Below are 19,208 nucleotides of genomic sequence, written 5' to 3' on the forward strand. Positions count from 1 at the left end.
CTCTGTCTGTGGACCAGCAGAAGAGTTAGGGCAAAATCCTCCCTTTCCTGCCCGTGGAACGAGAACCGGAGGACAGCACAGGTGCACGATGGCTTTTGGGAGTGATGAAGTGTTCGATGCTCTTCTCTTCCACCAGGTCACCCTGTGCTCCAACACTCTGCAGAGCTACGAGCTGGCTCTGGTGGTGGACGTGTGCGGTGTTGGCAGGGCGGTGTCGGCGCTGCTCCTCACAGCCAGGTATCGGCGCTTTCCTTGAAGCTCGTCGTCTCTCCTCGTGCATCCAGCACCACGCTGCCTTGCACGTGGTTTGCTGGCTCCATCTCCCAGTGACAAGTGTTGCTTAATGACGTAGTTCTGCCCAGCCAGATGTGAGATGGGCAGTGTTCTGAAAGCAGCACCTGTGCTCCACGGACAGGCGTGGCCCTGAGCCTTTTTCTAAAGGGAACAGTAATTCTATTCATTATTGGCCTGGGTTTTGGTGCTTGAGGTGTAACAAATTTCCAAAGGGCCATCTTTCCTCCTTCCTGCAAGTGGCGGACTTGTGCTGGGTTGCAGCCAAAATACAACATCCATTTGGGCCGCAGTGAGCAGCCTGCTGAGAGCTGGTGTCTGGGTCACTTAACAAAGGCGCGTGGGAAGGGGAAAGGGGCTTATGGCAGGACTGGTGAGGGGAAGCTCAAAGCAAGATCTTATGAAGGGGAAAGTAGTCCTTGATGTGGAAGGTGAGCTCAGGTTTCTCTGCTTCCCTCTGGTTCTTTTGAGCATTAATGTTCTCAGACTTAAGCCAAAAGTTGTTCTTGCTGCAGGCAGATTCAGCCCTGTTGTGCTGCGGTGGGTGTCGGTTTAATTCCAAGAGGGATGAGTTCACTGTGCTGTTCCCTCTCCCAGTCAGTGCCTGGGCTGCAGTTTTGTAAAACAAGTGCAAATGGGGACAGAGAGTGCACGGAGCCGTGGGGTGCAGGAGCTGGGAGAGGGTGATCCCCCACTGCCTGAGGCAGGGGGTGGCTTGTGCCCTCCATCGCCGGGCAAAGGGCTGAATTCTCAGGCAGGGCAACAGCGGTGTGGGAGAGGAGGCAGTCGTTCTCACTGAGACACTGGGGTCTTGTGCCCTTTGAGCCTTGGTGAGCACTCGGGGGGAAGGCTGCCCCAGAGCTCACGCCTTGCCGGGACTGTTGGGAGGGTCCTTGCAAGCCTCCTGGGGCAAAGAGCGGGCAGAGCTGATCAGGGAGCTCTGGCACAGGGCACCGTGCGCTGCCCGGGCACCTGGCAGCCTCTGCGAGGCCGAGTGCCGGGGTTTGCCCCAGCTTTACAGGCGGTGGTGGAGTCAGAAGCAGTTAAAGGCCATTTATCGCTGTAGGGGTATTAAGTGTCTATTTGACAAATGTGCTATGCTCTGTTTCATGCTACTTGGGGAGTAAACGAACTCCACATTCTCTCGTATCTCTAATTCCCTTTTGGTCCTCTCTTTGCCTAGATGCGTGGTTCCTGCGCTGCGAGTGCTCAACCCTGTCATGATGTTCGGACGGTGCTCTCTAAAATACCCTTACCAGCAGATGCTGACCCTTGTGAATGACAGCGATCTCCCAGGCTGCTACAGGGTTCTTCCTCAGGTTTGGCATTGCATCCGCCTCCTGCCCTCAGACGTTACCAAGGGTTTATTAGGGAAAAAAAGGGTTTTGGATAAGGCCTTGCTGGTTTATATTGAAACCTAAAGGTTGCTGAGAAAAGGAAGCTACCTGAATATAAACTTCAGGAAGCAGTTTAAACTTTTTAGGAAGCAGTTTATATTCTAGTCTTTGGGGTGCTTTCATGCAGGAGAACTTAGAGGGTTGTGAAAAGCTTCTGCAAGGAGGCTGCCAGCACAGGAGTGGGTGTTTGTGGGTGCAGCAGGTTTTGGACCCTCTGAGGATGCTAAGCCCATACAAGTCTTGTATCTTGCTTTGTACTTTTCTGCTTTCTCCTAGGGGTTTTTGAAAATGTGTGTGAATTGCCATTGTGGTAGATGTTGAGGAGTTCAAAGTTTCCCCCAAGGTCACTCCTGTGTGTTGCGTTTGACTCTGTCCCTTACAGGAGCACAAGGAGGACGCTTCTGTGTGGTACTCCAGCCCCGTGCCGTGGGGGATTGTCCAGCCTCGCAGCTCCGTGGAGGTCCCGTTGACGCTGGAGGCCCAGGTGACGGGAGAGCAGGACACTGTTGCTCATGTTGCAGTGTTTGGGAGTGACGGATCCCCTCTGGTGAGTTCTGGGGGACGTGGGCCTTGGTGCGACTCCTCTTGGTGGGGTGTGAAGCCTCAGGCAGGGTTGCTAACTCCGGGGATCCTTCCCGGGAAAACAAGAACTTGTAATATATGCTGGTGCGGACAAGGAAAGAAGGGGTTTGTGGCACACGCAACAGCTAATGTCTGTGAAACAAAGAGCTTCACAGTCAGAATTATGACGGTTCAGCAGGGATTCTTTATTCGCAGCGCTGGGCAGCGCTGGGGATCGCTCCACCACAAGTGCCACAGCTACTAGCAAAGCTCTCTGACTAATATACAGAATTCATTTACGTAGTAAATGAGCGTGCATTGTAAAAATAGACTGAGGGTCTTCTCCCCCCTGGTGGTCCACATCGTCTTCCTCACACTGCCCGCTGGCTGAACTTGAGGTTTCCCGTGTCCATGCATGGTCATGGAGTGACCTCACCATCCTTCAGCTCCTGTTTGTTCCGAGGGGGTTGGTGTAAACCCGCTCCCAGTCGCTTTTCGTGACACTGGCGTCTTCTCAGGCGCTTGTCTTGCGTTCTTAGGTCCCTGTTATCAGGGATGTACTCAGGGAGGTTACCAGGCTGTCTAAGGCCTGTTTTGTCTCCACTAGGCAAGGGTTTACAGGTTTCAAGATGTTTTACAAGTGGGTGAGATGTCAGAGGGTAGTTAGGAAAAGAGTATAAATGAAATAGTATACATTGCAGTACAATACAGGAAAAATAAAAGCTAGTGAAACACAAGTGATGGTTAACGTTAAAACTAAGCATCCTACTTTACTGGTTCCTATCCATTAACAAGGTCAGGAGGTCTTGTAATCTCAAGTATACTTGCAGCCACTCCCCTTCACCTAGAGAAGAGGAAGGATGGTATCATCCCAGGTGGTAATCTAAGTGTCTGACACAGCATTTAATTACAGCTAGGTCAGACAGGATAAGAAGGCCAGTCTGAAGCCCAGAACAACCCCTGGGTCTCGTACTCTGCTGTGCGATTAGATGAAGAGCTCTGGTGCTTCGTTAGGCCTTTTGTTCAGGAGCACACAGGGACATCCCTGAATCCTGCTAACGCAAGCGCTGTGTAAGAGGCCGTGCTGAAAGTCAGGCCCATCGCGTCTGAGAAACACCCATCATAGCTCTTTGCCGAGAGCCCCAGCCAAAGACTCATGAGTCTCCACGCCGCTTGCACCTGGAGCACAGAGACACTTTTTTTTCTGCCAAGCTTGGAAATGGATGAGGCAAAGCATTCCTGGACTAAAGCTTCCTGAAGGCTGATGTTCACAGTCAGGCATACACAACAGCAGCAATGACCACAAAATGTAGGCAAGAGAATGTTGTCTGTAGTGTCCTGGCTTCATCTAGCTGAAATCAAGATCAAATACAGTTAATTAAGCTTTAATTTAAAAGGATATCAACTTTTGAAGCAGCTGTTTTAAAATGTCTTCTCATCTCTGAGCATGAAAGAGGATGTCGGAGGGCTCCTGTGAGCCTTAAGCTTTCTGTAACAGAAAGAAAGGCTGACATTTTGGAAGTAGTTACAGGGATTTAAACTTTTAATGAAACAAGTGGAAATGATGCTGCTAAATCTCCTGAATGCCTCCTGAATGTTTTTACTGATGTGAGGAGGTGGTTTAGCAAAGGGATCCACATTCCTTCCCCAGTAGTCTGTGACAGTTCTTCAAGAACAGAACTTTTGGGTCTCAGACTGTCAAAAGGAAAAAATACTGCTTGAATGATGTAATTAATAATTAATGCCCATTATCCGTATAATACCAGGAATAGACGTAAGTGCAAATCAGAGCAACTAACTTGTGTGATCTCTACTCTGAAGGGCCTGCTTTGCCTCTGGCTGGTGCTGGCTTTCACAGGCGTAGCTTTGGGACTAAAGCCACTGTCCCAGTGTGCTGTGCAGCAGCAGGAGTCAGGGAGGGTGCTCTGGGGCAAGACTGAGCAGTAGAAGGAGTGGGAGCAGGCACAAGGTAGAGGAAGGAGAGTTACCAGTGCGGAGGAGGTGTGAAAAAGCAAGCATGGGAAACAGGGTTTCTTTATCCCCTGATAACGGGAGCTTGTGCCTTTCAGATGGGATCAGTCCAGGTCCCACACTGGCTCCAGGCCTTTGGTTTCAGTTTTACAACACTGAAAACTTCAAACAGCCGTAATTATCCCCCAGTCTAGGAGTACCCTTAGAGCCGTTTAATCATTTTAAACTTTCTCTCTTCTTTTTTTTGATCTTTCCTACCTGCTTTCTGGAGCAGAAAATCCATCTAGTGAGCACTGGAGAAGGACCAGTTGTCTACGTGCATCCAAGCAAAATAAATTTTGGCAGTATCCAAGTTCTGCAAGATGCCTCCCAAACTCTCCACCTCTCCAATCAGAGTGTCATCCCTGCATCCTTCAGGGCAACAATGGTAAGTGTCTGTGGAGCTATTTTCCAACAAAAATGACTGACGAGCAACCTGTGACTTAATTATTGTATGCAACATTTGCATATCACTAGATGATTGAGAAAGCAATGTATTCCATCACAATGCAGCAAGAGGAGCCTGGTCTGGGGGCAGTTTTAGCTGGGGGACCCCTGAGTAAAACAGAAAATTTGCGTAGATGCTTGAGCAGAAATGAGTCTGGATCAGTGTTGCAAGTTCTCCCTTTATTTTGTGGAAGGTATTTAGCTCTAAGACTCATGTGTTTGGAGCTCTGAGACCAAGAGAACGCCGTGGCCCTTTGCTCCTGAAAGGGCATGGGTTTCCACACGGTTTCCCTGTTAGATCTGCATTTGCTTTGTGCCGAACTGCTGGTAATGACAGAGACTAGGGTGTGAGGTCTGGCCTCAAACTGCTCGCAGTGAGGTGAGTTTCACACCTGCTGGGTGTCAAACCAGCTGGGTTGTTGCACAAGAACATACGTGTAAGGGTGGTGTACCTACGGTGGAGTCCGTCGCGTTGCAGAGCACCTCTGGAGACTGGCTGCAGAGAAAGGCTCTTTAATCCTGGAGGCTGCGTAGGGTGAGAAGCTGCACGGCCCAGGGAGGGTGGGTTGCTCCTGGCAGGGGGAGCAGGGCTGATGCAGCCAGCACGGGCTTGTGCGCTGAGGCCAGGTGGGGTGTGCTCCCCACTGGAGGGGGGATCTGTGAGGGGCTTGAAAGCAGGGTTCGGAGGGGGTTTGTTCTTCTCCATGTCCGGTGGGTCAGACTCCTGGGGCTGGTTAGCCCAGGCCTGGCAGTGTGGACTGGGTGTTGTGGATGGAGCATCAGGCAGTGTGTGAGAGTACAGGCTCAGCCTCCTGGGCCGAGGACGGGGCTGAATTTCCCTCACGCGGCTTTTCCAGCTGTTTGGGGGATAAACGTAACCTCAAAGTGGGGGATTCCCAGGGCAGCTTGCTTTGATTCCACAATGAAAACCTGCTTTCCATCTCTGCAGAGAGCAAGCCACCTGGGGTGGGTGGTGCTGGTGTGTGAAGGACGGGGTTTGCGTGCTCATAGCAGGCCCTGACCCGCAGAGCTGCTCCGGCACTGCTGTCCGGCCTCACGCCTGCCCTCCCTCCCCGGGCAGCCTGTGTGTCCCGGGGGGCTCGCAGGGTGTCTCTGCCTCTGCATTGCCTCAGGGCCCTAAGGCGTGGGGCTGGGCAATGAGTCCTATCCTGCTTCACTGCCATCTCTGCAAATATTGTGGCTAATCAATAAATAGAACAATAATAGCAGGGGGGTCAGGGATGGTTTCTTGCCCTGCAGTAAGGGTGGGCTCTGCTGCTCCGTAGTCCCCCCTGCTGACCCCACAGGCTTGACTTACCCCACCGTGAGCATCTCGGCTTCTCAGGACAGCTGCTGCTATCACGGAGGTGTTCAAGGGAGCAGGTCCTGAGAACCTGCTCGATCAGTCGTTTCAGCAAGGGCTCTTCAGACTCTTCATCCCCCCGATGCTGAGCTCCAGGGGAGCAGCACTGCGGCAGGCGAGGTGTGCTCCAGCTGCTCCCTGCCCCCAGCAGCTGCCTCCTTTGGTGCTGCTTTGCTGCCTCAGTTGAAGTTTTGCCCTTTGCTGCTGCCTTAGGCTGCCTGACCGTTTATTGAGGGGAAGAAGAGAGGACTGAATAATTTTGGAGATAAGATCTGAGATGCAGTCAGGTGCCAGGGTGAACTGCACACGTACCTCTGAGAGCAGAGGCAGTCCCTTAGCCTTGCTGGTGGGTGACTTGGGCATCCTGCATCCAGTTGTGCCCCTGAGCCCAAGTCTTGTGTTCTCTAAGACAGAAAAGCTGCTGCTTTGATTTCCTGCCTGGAGATTGCTGCAGGTCGGTGAGCTGTGATTTCCCTGTCTCCTGTTTGATGGCTGATCTCAAAACCGTGGCTGTTTGCAGTCAGGCTTAGAGATCACGGTCCCTGATCAAAGGAAGGAGCTATGATTGAAATTTTCACAGCAGCATTGCATCAGCAATGTTACAGCACGCTGACTGGCAGCTCAACAAACCGAACAAGATTAATAAAGGGACAGCAACAGGGCAAGTATAAGTTTAGTATCTTGTTCGAAACAGGAAAGGAAAATGCTGTAATGCAGATGGCCATGGTGCCACCTTGGTGGTGGTATTAACCATCACCTGCAAATTGCTGTTCCTGTCAAGTCAAGATTTCTTCTTGCTCTATGGGAGAAAAGAGCATTATCTGAGCAAGGCAAGATGCTTTTTTTGTGGGTAACAGTGCTGTGCCCTTCAAATGATATCTGTAATGCTATTTAGAAATGAGTGTTGAATTAACTTTCCAGGATATGGGCAACACTGGCCCTGAATATGGGGTCTCTTCCAAGGTGAGCAGAACTTTTGAAGATAAGATGCTGTCCTGGTTCAGCTAGGATAGGGTTAAGTTTTCCCCAGCAGAGAGGGGGAAGGAATCTCCAGCCAGGTTATTCATACCATGCTGACCTCAGGTCCAGGCGCGGGAGCGTGGGAATTCTTTTTCCTTTGTGGCTTTGGTGACGGGGAGCACGGGGCTGTCTGTAACCATTGCGGTATTTCTCTGTATATCTTTTGTCTTGTTTACTGTTATTACTGTTTATTGTTGTTATCATAGCTACTGTTGTTGTTCAGATTGTTTATTACACTGCTGTATTAAATTTCTTCTTATCTCAACCCGGGGTTTGTGCCCTACTTGTATCCGAGGGTGGGGGAGTGACAACAGCAACGTGGTCTCCGGTCCCGGCAGGGCCTAAACCATCACAGCCTTTTTGGCGCACCAACGTGGGGCACAAGAGGGTTGAAATAAGAATCAAAAAGGGACAGACCCTGACCAGAGTGTGCTAGAGCAATCTGTTGGGTGCAATTTTTCTGTTTGTATTTGTACGGTTTGATAAGACAATGTTTTCAATGCTGGCCCACTTGCTTGCGTGGTGGAGCTGGATTATTCCTTATATCCACTGTGTGTTCCCAGTGCTGGTGTTTGTTATCAGTGGAAAATGTGTAAAGGGTCTTATTTTGCTGTACTGGCTCCTGACTGCTTATAATGTGTTTGTATCGCTGGGGGGGGGCGGGCCGGTACCTGTTTGCCGTTTGGGCTTTTGTTAGGGGTCTCACCCCCTCTGTGGGTGAGCCAGGGGAAGAGATCCTCTCAGTTTTTGAGAGTTTCAATTATCCTTGGAGCCTGCAGGCCACTGTGATTGCAGCACAATGCTTTCTGAATGCCTGCCAGATCTTGTTTTGGCCATGCGGCGCTTCTCTAACAATAGCAGTGCCCGGAAACCTGCCCCGAGGTCAGATAATAGTGAGTGGCAAGGGGTGTGGGAAAAGATGGGCGAAGGCCTGAGTCGGTGGGCACCCCCAATGCTTCGGAACTTCACTCCTGAACAAATGCAGAGCCCTGAGAAGCTGATGGAGTGCTTAGAAAGGGTGTGTTACCAAACTGGCAAAACCCAGGAGACACAAATCGCTGCAATGTGTTGGGGACTTGCCCATGCCTACCGTGTCCTCTTTAATACCACCCACTGCCCTCAGGGGGGAGAAAAGGCTACAGAACCTGAGAGTGAAGTTACTGGTACAGTATCCGGGCCGGGGGAACAGGCAGAACCAGTGTCAGTCGCCTCCACCAGCACAGCGACTGGGCCAGAGAGCCAGGCAGTGCCAGTGTCAGTCGCCCCGATACAGAAAACAAAATATACCAGAATGTCAGCTGGCAAAGTGAGGGATGGGGATGAGCCAGGCCCAGCACGGGAACAGATGCACAGGCTTAACTCTTTGCAGAGCTGTCTCACCAGAGCCTCATGGTGCTCCAAAAGCTCACCTTTTAGTTTAGGTTTTAAAGGCCATGTTTTGCTAATACAGCAGTACCAATTTGCTGATTTCCAGCCAGTTTGGTCTTGCCAGAGCTGGAGGGAACCATTCATTGTAGCCACCTGTGCCTGGAAACACACGGCATCAGTCATGAGCAGGGGTCATGGCCAGGAGCGTCAGTCTTGCCCTGGTGACAGGTTGTACCAAAACCCGAGGAAGGTGGAAGGCTGCGTCCCTCCCAGTGTCGCACAGGCTTAGGTCCAGCAGGCTTAAGTCCAGAGCATGTGGCTCTTAGAAAGGGGAGCAGAGGTGTGGAGGAGACCTTGGAAAAGGTGCCTGAAACCTGGCCACAGGGGGGAGTTTGGTTTTTATCACGTAAGGTATCTTATATGAGTTCATGCCCTTTCAGAATTGCTGTTTTTTAGTAATGGAAGAAATTATTATCCTGCTTGTCTAGGGAAATTAAACTTGTCGTATCATGCTGTACCTGTTGGCTAAATGAATTAAAGAAGGGTAGAATCTTCAAGGCAGTTATGCTCCGAGAAGCAAGAGTGACTCAGGAGGGTGCTTTTCCCAAAGGAAAAGCAGGAGGAGTTTGGTTATCAAACCAGGTGGCCCTGATCTCCCCAGCCCAGCGAGGAAGCGCAGATGGGTTCTGGAGGGGTGAGCTCTGGACCAGGGACACAAATGGAGACAAGTTTAGTTAGCTCGCTCAGCAGTCTGCTATTGGCTGAACCAAGCTTGACAAGTTAGGCTCTGTTGTCAGTGGCAGTGAGTGCCACGCTACTTTTTTTTTTTAGAGGCTCTGCCTTTTGATTTCATAAAACATCCCCTTGATGGTGCTCTGGGGCAGAGGCTAAACCAAAGTGGTCCCCATCCATGCTTTCGCCGAGGAGATGCTGGTGCTGAGGTGCCAGGAGGCGGCTGGTGGTTGGTGGGAGCATCCAGCCAGCCTCGTGCCCTGACCTCCACCTCCTGCTGGGGCTCGGGGCCGTCTGGGGCTCTCTTCTGCCACTGGCAGTTTGTGCGGATAAAGAGTAGCTTTGAAATGAAGAACGCGGGGTCCCCCACCTCAGGACTGCTGAAACACCCGGGAGGAGGCTCTGTGCACAACTGATGTGGGACGGGGTTTTATTTCCCCTTCATGTGCAGCCTCCGTGAGGAGCGATGGGTCGGCTGACAAAGGTGTGAATGCTCCCTTGCTAGGGCTGTGGCTTGGTAAAGTACAGCTGCATTTTAATACTGAGTTCTGCTTCCTCTTTCACTTGTGCAAGGCCAGAATGACCAGATCACCTAATTAACTAGCTTTATGCAGCTTCAAGAGAACTGAGTGTGGTGGCTCCTCAGTCGTCCCTTAGGGCATCCATCCCATCCCAGCCATCAATGCCATTCCATCCATCCATCCATCCATCCATCCATCCATCCATCCATCTCTTAGATGCACAGTGGTGTCTTATATCCAAATTCTGGCAGCTCTTATTCGCAGTGGAAATCTGTCCTGGGAGAAGCTAATGATCTCAGCATTGAGCTTCTTGAATAAGTGATTGATCCCCACCCTTGCCCAGCACTCAGGGACTCTGTGCAAGCTCCTGCAGGGACAGAAATAGCCACTGTTTTTGTCTATCCAGTGCACAGGGCTGCTGGGTTGTGTTCTGGAGCATTCAAGGATAAGCGAGTAGCAGGGACGTTATCAGAAGTTAGATCGTGGTCTTCAAAGTGGGGGGAATTTTTAGCGTGGCTCCAAGAGATTCCTTGTCTCTGGGACGCAGCCTGGATCCACGCAGGCAGAAGCTGACCTGGAAGCCTGAGTGAGTCTGGCCCGGCAGAGCCTTTTGGTCCCGGCAGGTCTCCTGTTCAGTGGTGCACTGTGCTGCCCCGTGCTGCCCCTTGGACCCACACCAAATGCTAACGGAAAGAATGAGGACCCGATGCCATTCCTGCTCCTCTGGAGTGGGCTGTTGGCCCTGGCTCACCCTGGGAAATTCAAAGTCTGGCTCCATCGAGACAGCCTGTCATTATTCCTCAGTCATAGTTTCTTGGGTACAATTTACTGCCTGGCTTGTTGCCAAGCTTTGATAAATGAGCTTTGCCAGATAGCAGACATGCAGATTCACCTCTGGGGTGGAGCTATCAGGTCTCCTTTTCCAGTGAGCTACCATGAATCAGAGGGCAAAGAAAAGCTAACAGCCACCGGCTTGGTGTGAACGCCTTGGCTGGGTAGCCCTCGGCTGGTGGCAGCGCAGTGGATCCTCTGAGGCTAGTGATGGGCTGTGCACGGGATGCAGGGGCAGCAGAGGAGGGGTGGTGGGATCCTGTGTGAGGCCCCAGAGTTTACCCTGTGCCAACAACCTTCCTTCATCCCATTCTCATCTTGCTTTTTTAAAGACTTTCTTTTGCAGCTCTAGAGGACAAATTAAATGGAGCAGAGTTGATTGATTTTGCCAGCACTTGGAATAATGTTGATGCCTTTGGCATGCTCCACCTGGGACGCAGGCGTGCAGACCCGACCTGTTCTCCATGCAGGGCACAGCCAGCCTAAGGAGCTATCCTAGCTGGGGCATCCTACACACGCTGCTGGGACGCTGCCTGTCAGCAAGTTTTTGCTTCCCTGGCCGCAGAAAGTCTTACCCTTGCTAGCAGAGGTCGCTTTGGGGGGTTATTTAAAATGCTTCCCAAGACTTCAAAGTGCTGCTTGGTTTTCTGACACTCTTCTCCCTTGGGCTGGCTGGTGTCCTGTTAGAGCTGAGTGCTGCCAGCCTGATGGATGGGAACTCGAGCTAACCTCATCTGGATCGAGCATTTGCTTGGATCGTGTCAGGCCTCCAAGCACACTGTTGCTTTCCATTAAAAAATAAAAAAGGCGGGGGGAAACCTCTTCTCTTACAATACTGCAGGGTTTTGGGTGAGTAGTGCCTGTCACCCCAAACACGGCACTGAAGTGTGGGGTGCAGGCACCACCACCACCGTGATGGACACTTGGAAGCTGTACATCTGCCTCCCTGTGCATTTCCCGCTGGCCAGGGAGCACGGTGTGTGTTTCCTCTCTGCAGGCTTGCTCCCTGGGAACGTGGTTTTAGAGGGGCTGGGGTCCAGCACCTTCACTGCCGCAGCTGTGGAGGGAGGTCCATGAGAAACCAGAGGGAAGAGAGTGCTTGGAAGCCCGGGCCATGCCTACAGGGCACGTGCCTTCCAGTTTGCTTTCTGCTTATTGCTTTAGTGCCCTGCTATGAACATTTATAGCTGAATTTTCCAAAGCAGAAGGCACTGGGGCACCTCACTGCAGCTGGTGATCAGTGGGAACCGAGTGCTTCAGTTCTTCGGGGGCTGTTGAGAAGCACTGAGTAACTCTTGGGAAAGAAGACGTTGGTGTCAGGGTTTTGATCAGCCGGTTTTGCAGAGTTACTCTTCAGGCTCTCAGCAGTATCCCCCAGCCGTGTGGCTGCTGCAGTGGGATTTGAGCAGTCCTGGCTTCCTCTAGCCTTGAGCCTTTATGCTAACCCAGCGCCCATTGTCAGGAAGCCAGGAGAGGTGAAGTAGCTTCCCTTGGCGTGCGCTCCGAAAGAGAGACTGGAGGAGGAATAACCTCCTCCTGAGGATGAGCATCCCTTGGGTTGGGCAACACTGGGTTAATGAAGTGAGTCTGTTAAAGGAAGGTAAAATACAGGTTGTAGAAGCTCCTGCATAGTTGTTGTTTCCAGCTTGGATTTAGGGAAATGGACCCTCTCTGGTTTTTATCCTCATATCTTCAGCCCTTCCTTTTCCTGCACCCCACAAGAGCCCAGGTCCGTGGTTTCCATGCTAAGTTAGTGTTCGGCTTGTCTTACAGGCTCGTGAATGCTCGTGCTGGAGGATTGAACCCAGTGAAGGAGTGATTCCTCCTGAGACAGAGGTGTCAGTAGCTGTCATAGCAAGCTTGGATGACACGGAGAAATTCAAGGACGAGGTGAACCTGTTCATCGAGAACAGCCACACCTACGTGATCCCCGTCCAGGCTGTTGGCACTGGCACCACGATTGTCACTGACAAACTCTTTGCGCCGGAGCTCAACTTGGGACCCCACTTCAGGTAGGGTATCTCTCAGCTTCTGCCGTGGGCTCAGCAAGGGGCAGTTTTGCTGTAGTCCTTCAGGCTGGTTGTTCTTCAGCGCTCAAGGTCCTGGCTCTGTTTTCCTGAAGCCCCAGGGCTTCCTTTAGAAACCTTCTGTGGCCATTTGAAAGTTGTTAGATACCCTCAAAAGCCACCAAAATGGAAACCAGTTGTTAAATTGTCACTGACTTGTCTTTAGTTATAATACATCTATTTCCTCACTTGAACAAAAAGAGATTTGGAGGAAAACAGCAGGTCCTGGAAGCCTCTGGGTGGAAGATGCTACATTACAAGTATAAACACATTTCCCTTTGCAATCATGTTGATTGTTTTTCCCTTCCCTGTGGAGTATCATCTCGCAACAGCGGAACACCTTTGTGGTAGCTTGTTAGCAGGTCCCTGACTAAATGAATGGTGCTGTTTTGTTTGCCCTCTGCCCAGCGGTCCTGAGGAGCAGCAGAATTTCTTTGCCCCGTGTCATCCCTCATTTGCTCGCCTTCCCCGTCTCCCCTGCCGGGCTGCTCTTCATCAGATATAGTCGCTCTTCCCTCGTCTCTCCCACCGGCTTTCCTCGGCGTCACCGCCGCAGCGGAGCCTGAGGTGCGGGCAGGCGAGGGTGGCACTGGACCAGCTCTGGAAGGGAGAGGAGGAGAAGTCCACTGAGTTTGGGCAGGATAAATGGAAGGTGTTAATTAAAGAGCTTGGCTCAAAGGAGGGGGTTCACTGGTCCTAACGCGTCTATCTGACCAGGCCTGTTCCTGTAAATGGGAGAAAAATAAGCCTTTTCAAAGTGCTGCCTGCTTTGTGTTGGACACCTCTTAGGATGAGAAGAACAGTCTTTTTGAGGTGCCTGTTCCTTTCCCTGGCTGCAGAGTGTCCACAGCGGTCCAATCCCTAAATTTGGGGGTAGAAAAAGCAGGTTGATCCTACTCTGTAGGATAGATTTTGGGGGGTTAAATATGCATGCACAAGCCACCCACATACGCAGGGACATTGCAGGGGGTTGGTGCTTGTCCAGCGTGTCCTGTGCTCTGTGCAGCCACAGACTGGCTACCCAACGGAGTGGGCGATGTCAGTGTGATTTGTGTCATGGTCCTCTGCCCCCCTTCACGTCTTGCTCTGCAGACTCTGGAGTTGTTGCCTTTGCTGTCAGCTGCAGAGCTGCCCCAGGTGAGCTGAGACGGGACCCAGGTAACATCTCAGATGAGCTGGGCTTTCCCAGAGCCACAAATTCTGCATCCACGCAGAGCTTCTCCAAGCTTTCGTCTGTGCTGTCCACCACAGAAACCATTTCACACTAAGCTTGTACGCATCATGTTTTAACAGTCTGTTTCAGCGGCTGGTTTGTTCTATTCTTGGCTCAGGTCTGTGCATTTAGCTGCCTGGGGCAGGCATGCATTTTGTAAGCCGTGTATTCTGTCCTTTTCAAAAAACCAGTAACTGTTCCAGGAACAATTCACGTCCTGGTCATGCTCAGATTTATAGAGGGTAAAATAATCACTCCAGATGAGCCTGCAGTTAGTGTTTCCTTACATGAAGAAATCAATTTCCCTTGAGTATTCATTTTGGTTTATATCTAGCTCTAGTTATTCATCTCTCATCGTTGCTCCATCCCCTCAGCAGCCAGACCTGGTCTTGCTGCCATGTTTGATTTGGGGAAACTTCTGTTGATCCTGTGTTCTCACAGTGCATTATCTTCCTAAACCACAACAGCAGCTGCACTGTTCAGGCAAAGGATGATGTGTTGGGGGTGATGAGGTTGGATGCTCCCTAAGGGGCTGGGGGTGCCAGGGCAGGGGCCCTGCCAGCGAGGCAGGGGGTGCCCAGGTCACCGGAGGGTCTCTAGGCTGGTGATGCTCTGTCTGCAGCAGCTGAGATGATGATCTTCATGCAGCTCTTCCTTGCTGTACGCAAACAGAGCAGCTGCTGGATGCTGATAAACTTTGGGGCAACCAAGGTCTGGCTTTTGCTGAAGCTTTGAGCTAGGTCAGCCTTTTTGGAGGTGCTTTTATTGCTGCGTGTGCAGTCGGGTAATGCCATCAGGGTGCTGAAGCCGGGTGACCACTGGGAGATAGCAGCTCCCATGACTTTTTCCATCTCTTTTCCCTTCCAGCCTGGATCCCTGCTGTTACCGCTTCAAGATAACAAACAAAGGACGGCGCACCCGTTGGCTCTACTGGTCAACAGCAGGTTCTGGCTCGTTTCGCCGGCGTCATCGTGTCCCTGCTGTCAGCACCACCGAGGGCCAAGGTTCCTCCCAGAGCCCCAGACCTGCCTGCCCTGGGTTTAAGGTTCAGCCACTGAGGGTGGAGCTGATGCCGGGCAAGACTACGGAGATGGTGCTGGAATGCTTCTCCAGCACTCCTCAGGTGAGGTCCCCCCCGAGGGCTGAGCCTTCCCCATCAGGAGCAAGTGCTTTCAAGAAACTGTTCTAACAGCACGAGCTACCATGGCAGCACCAGCTTTCCTTGCTGGCCACTGTCAGTTCCTAAGGCTTTTTCATGTTTCCATGGCTACTGTAAACCCAACCTGCTGATAGCAAAACACGGACTGAAGGAGATATTGCTACTTCGGGGGCAAATGGCAGGTTACAAGGTGTCATGTGCTGAGGCAGAAAGGAAGGGCAGAGAAAATAAGTTACACTTAGACTAGGAGCACAGGCAGAAAGTAAATAACAAAGTGCAAAGTAATGTATTTGGGGGAAGCAGTGAGTAAAACAAAACACCTGTGAAGGGAGGGAGTGTCTGGGAGTAGCATCATTTTTCCTCCGTAGACAAGCATGGGCAGAGGGCTCGTCTAGCACTGAGTCCTGAAGCAGAAAAATGAACACAGTGTGTCAGCTGTAGCGATCGGGTGATGTTCATCCACGTGGGAAACTGTTTGCAGGGATCGTTACAATTGACAGCTTGACTTTGTCAGTATTTCCATAACAGCTCACCTCAGTCTCTCAGCCAGTCCCAGGGTCCCAAGGGCAGCCAGGTCTCGCAGCAGCCTTGGATGGCAGCTCAGGGGGAGATTTCAGCAGGGTCACGGGGTGTTCTCCTCCCTGGACTCTTTATTTCCAGGGGAAATCCTACTCTGCAGAGAAACTTCCAGCTAACCCTGGTGTGCATTCCCTCTCTCCAAGACTGCTGGGCACAGATGTTTAGGCAAATGTGGAATAAATCTGCATCAAGCTCTTGCTGATACTTGTGTTTTGAAAGGTGTTTTAAAGGGCTGCCTTGGTAGGTAGCTTGAGGAATACTTGATTACTCACCTAGTTGACTGCGATGGGACTGTCCCTGTGCAGTTCGGAGCCCAAAGGTTTTGTTGAAGCAGGGAAAAGAAAGGAAATAAAGTGATCAGGGTGCTGGAGAGGCTGTCCTGCCGCGAAAGCTGAAAGAGGATCTGTGAGCTGAGCTGTGGCTACCTGGCTCCTGCAGTCAAAGCCAAGACCCTGGGAGTGGGCTTTCCACCTTCCTCGGGTCTTGAGAACTTAATACTCTTGATGTCGGTCAGAAGCCCAACTCCCTGCATCGCACATGCAGCACAGATGGTTTTGAGTCTGTAGGCTCTGAGGAGGAGCTGTGGTGTTGTAGCAGAGGGAAGAGTGAGAAATGAAGGGAGGATTTTGGGGAACTGAAACCATGAGAAATCAGGAAAAAGTCTTAAGAGCATCCAGCTTAAGCAGAGGGTTTTCATGTAAACTGCAAGACCTCTCTTTCCTGGGGAGGTTTCTTTTAAAACCAGCTCTAGGAGGGCACAGTACCTGCTAGGAATGGGTGGCCCCCTCTTTACCTGAAGGCAGTCTGCCTGTTTGGGTTTTTCCCATGGATCCTGTCCTCTAAGCTTCCAAGGGAGGGTTTGCTAGCATTGGCCCTTCTGTCACCTGTTTCCCTTAATATAGTTGCATTTTTAAAAATTTTTTTTTAATAAGTTCCTACAGCTTTCTGTAAATATTATGCCTGGCAGTGGGACAAATCAAAACAGTAATAATTTGGGGCAGGGACTATTACAATTGTAGGCAGCACATGACTCACGAGGGCTTTTTGTGGATAGTGGGGTGTGGCATTACGGACGTTTGAGAGCAGAATAAATGGGATGCAGCATAAAAAGAAAAGGGGGCTGTTGAGGAGCCCAGTGGCTGTAACTTGATGGCGGTAACAGGGTCTGTGGTTGGGTGGGCAGCAAATACAGTGCGTTTTGGGGACGCCCTGCTGGGCCCCGCTGGGTGACGGGTGACTCCTCCGTGCAGGTGGTGAAGGAGCGGCTGCTGTGCCACGCCGTCGTGGGGAGCAAGGCAGAGAAGGCTCCGATAATGGAAGTGGATGTCACCTGCGAGTTCATCGCTCCCATCCTGAAAATGTCCTCCAGGGAAATCACTTTCCGGGTGGAGAAGGTAAGTCTCTGGATTTCATCCTGGCACTGAAGAGCATGGCTGGTGACTGAAAGCCTGGTGGGGGTGTGCTTGTGTTCGAAGGAGGAAGTTAAATGGCTTCTCCAAGTCCCTGGGGCTTTGACTATTGAGCTGAGCGGGACCAAGATTTTGCCATTAACACTGAGATCAATATTTCGCCCCTCTGGGATCGGGAGCAGTCCCACCAGCTGTATTCTGCCTTTTTGATGTGGAGACAGAGTTGAGCTGCTGAGCCAAGGGCACAGGGCGAGATGTGTGGGACCCACGAGAACAGCGTGGGCTTTGCCCAGCCACCTCGTGTGCTGGGGCTGAGGTGGGCGAGCAGAGTGCTGCAGCTGAGCGATGCTAAACCCCCTCCTCACCCTTCCTGAGGGGCTTCGTAAAGTAAGCGAGGGTGTTTTCAGAGATGGGACTGGTTTTTAACTTCACCCAAGTAAAACAGAGAGAACAGCTGCTCTGCCGAGGGGGATCATGGCTACTTCTAGAGAGACACCAGTTCCTGTACTCGGGGTGAAGGGAGGCTTCTGGGGATCCTCCAAGGCACGGTGATGTCTGAACACCGATCCTGTAGGGAAGCTGAGAAGAACTGAGATTCCTGTCAGCTCTTCAGGCTGATGAGAAAAACCTGTCATTTTGTCTGTTTGCCTTCTCTGCTCTTGGCATGGATGGTAGCTCTTTGCAATTCCCCAAGCTTCACCTTCTTCAAAGGACCCGCAGACATCCTTCAGCTGCAGTGATGATAACGCCAGCACAAAGCAGGTGCCCCTTAGCCTCTGGATCCTGACTCCTGCATCACCTTCCCTCTCCCTTGAGGTGTCTGAAAAAGAGAAGATACTTCATTATTTAGTTTCTGTGTTTTCAGGCCTCTCCTCTGGTTCCCAGGCTTCCAGAGAAGCACAAAATCCTGTGAGCAGGCAGTTCAGGTTTAATTAGAAGCTTTTCAGCTATCCCTGATGTCTGCCTGTGGTCTGCTTGATGCCATGTGCTCGGATTTATTGAGTGTTATGACGCTGCAGCTGTTTGATATCAGTACATCCAGAACAAGTTGCCCAAACACTGTCTAGTTTATATAAACCATGCAGGAAGCCCAGAGCAATGCATAAACAGGAAGAAATAGCTTAGGCAGAGCCGAGCTTTGAGGCTACAGACAGCTTGTCACTGGAGCAGGGGCAGCAGGACACCCGTTGCAGCCCGACTGTTGAGGTTTCTCCTGGCTGTATGTGCCTGTAGATGCTCAAAGCCAACCTTAGGCTGCTGCAGGCTCTCTGCTATGGGCCAAATCCTGCTCGCTTTTCTCCTCTGACCAGCATCACTGCTCTTATGAGGCTACTAGAGCTGACAAGGTTGTAAGAAATGACTATGTGAGTGAAAATCATCTTGTGCCGTTCTTCTCGAGAGGATAGAAAATGGAGACAAGTGCTCTGGGTTCACTTTCTGCTATTGGTCTTGTTCATGCAGCTGCCTCCTCTCAGGGTCCTATTCCCTCCTCTGTGTGCCAGAGTGTTTCCCTGTCCCCGGGGGATGCTGTGGTTTCTAAACACGGAAGGATCTGATATACTTAGAGAAAAACCACCTAGAAGGATAGAAACTAACAAAAATAGTAAATAGAGGTGTATGCACTTCTGGGGTTGGAAAACTTGAAATGCATCAGAAAGGGAAGGACTTCCGTGGCTACTTCATGTTGTTTTTTCCCCTTGTGTCCTGTTTCTGTAGCAACCTGGTGATGTCCTAACTCTGCAGCACCAGTCTCTGTCTTTAAGAAACGCCTCGGCCCTGCCACTCAGCGTCGTCCTGGCCTTAGAGCAGCCCTTCTTAATCTGTGATGCGGAGCGGCAGCCCCTCTCTGCAGACGCTCAGGTGAGCAGCCGTGGGCCCTCCCGCTGTGGGGTTTGAAGAGGGGGGGTGTGGTGGTACGTTTCTGTTGGGAGGTCCTCTAGCAGAGAAGTTTATTCTTTAGACTCAGCAGTAGACTGGCCTGAACTAAGTCAGATTTGAAACAAGCTGCTGAAGGAAACGAAATATCATCTGAACTGGGGAAATACATCCTGGCTCTAAGACGTGAGGAGAGGGGAGCAGGCAGCTAGGCCTGGGCAAGCCGTGTATAACGGTGTCTCTTGGAAGTCACTGAGCTCTCCAGCAGCCATTCTCAGATACCCTCCAGAGCAGCTGGCTTTCCTCAGGGGCAGCCCTGCCTCCAGGAAGGCTGAGGAGGCTCCTCCAGCCGCTGCCTGGCCCCTG

At 51.4% G+C, this 19,208-nt stretch overlaps 1 protein-coding gene across 1 annotated transcript in view; it reads left to right on the top strand.

Annotated features, from left to right (window-relative positions):
* Window positions 1-19,208, top strand: part of LOC141954997 (hydrocephalus-inducing protein homolog) — a gene marked incomplete at its 5' end in the record, with an annotated part of 85,146 nt that overhangs the window by 42,135 nt on the left and 23,803 nt on the right. The window contains 8 exon segments of the mRNA XM_074895069.1: window positions 137-237; window positions 1,475-1,610; window positions 2,071-2,235; window positions 4,495-4,647; window positions 12,315-12,553; window positions 14,688-14,943; window positions 16,809-16,952; window positions 18,684-18,827. Of these exon segments, the coding sequence (XP_074751170.1) occupies window positions 137-237; window positions 1,475-1,610; window positions 2,071-2,235; window positions 4,495-4,647; window positions 12,315-12,553; window positions 14,688-14,943; window positions 16,809-16,952; window positions 18,684-18,827 (1,338 nt within the window).

Source organism: Athene noctua, unplaced genomic scaffold (assembly GCF_965140245.1).
Source record: "Athene noctua unplaced genomic scaffold, bAthNoc1.hap1.1 HAP1_HAP1_scaffold_61, whole genome shotgun sequence".
Lineage (NCBI taxonomy): Eukaryota > Metazoa > Chordata > Aves > Strigiformes > Strigidae > Athene > Athene noctua.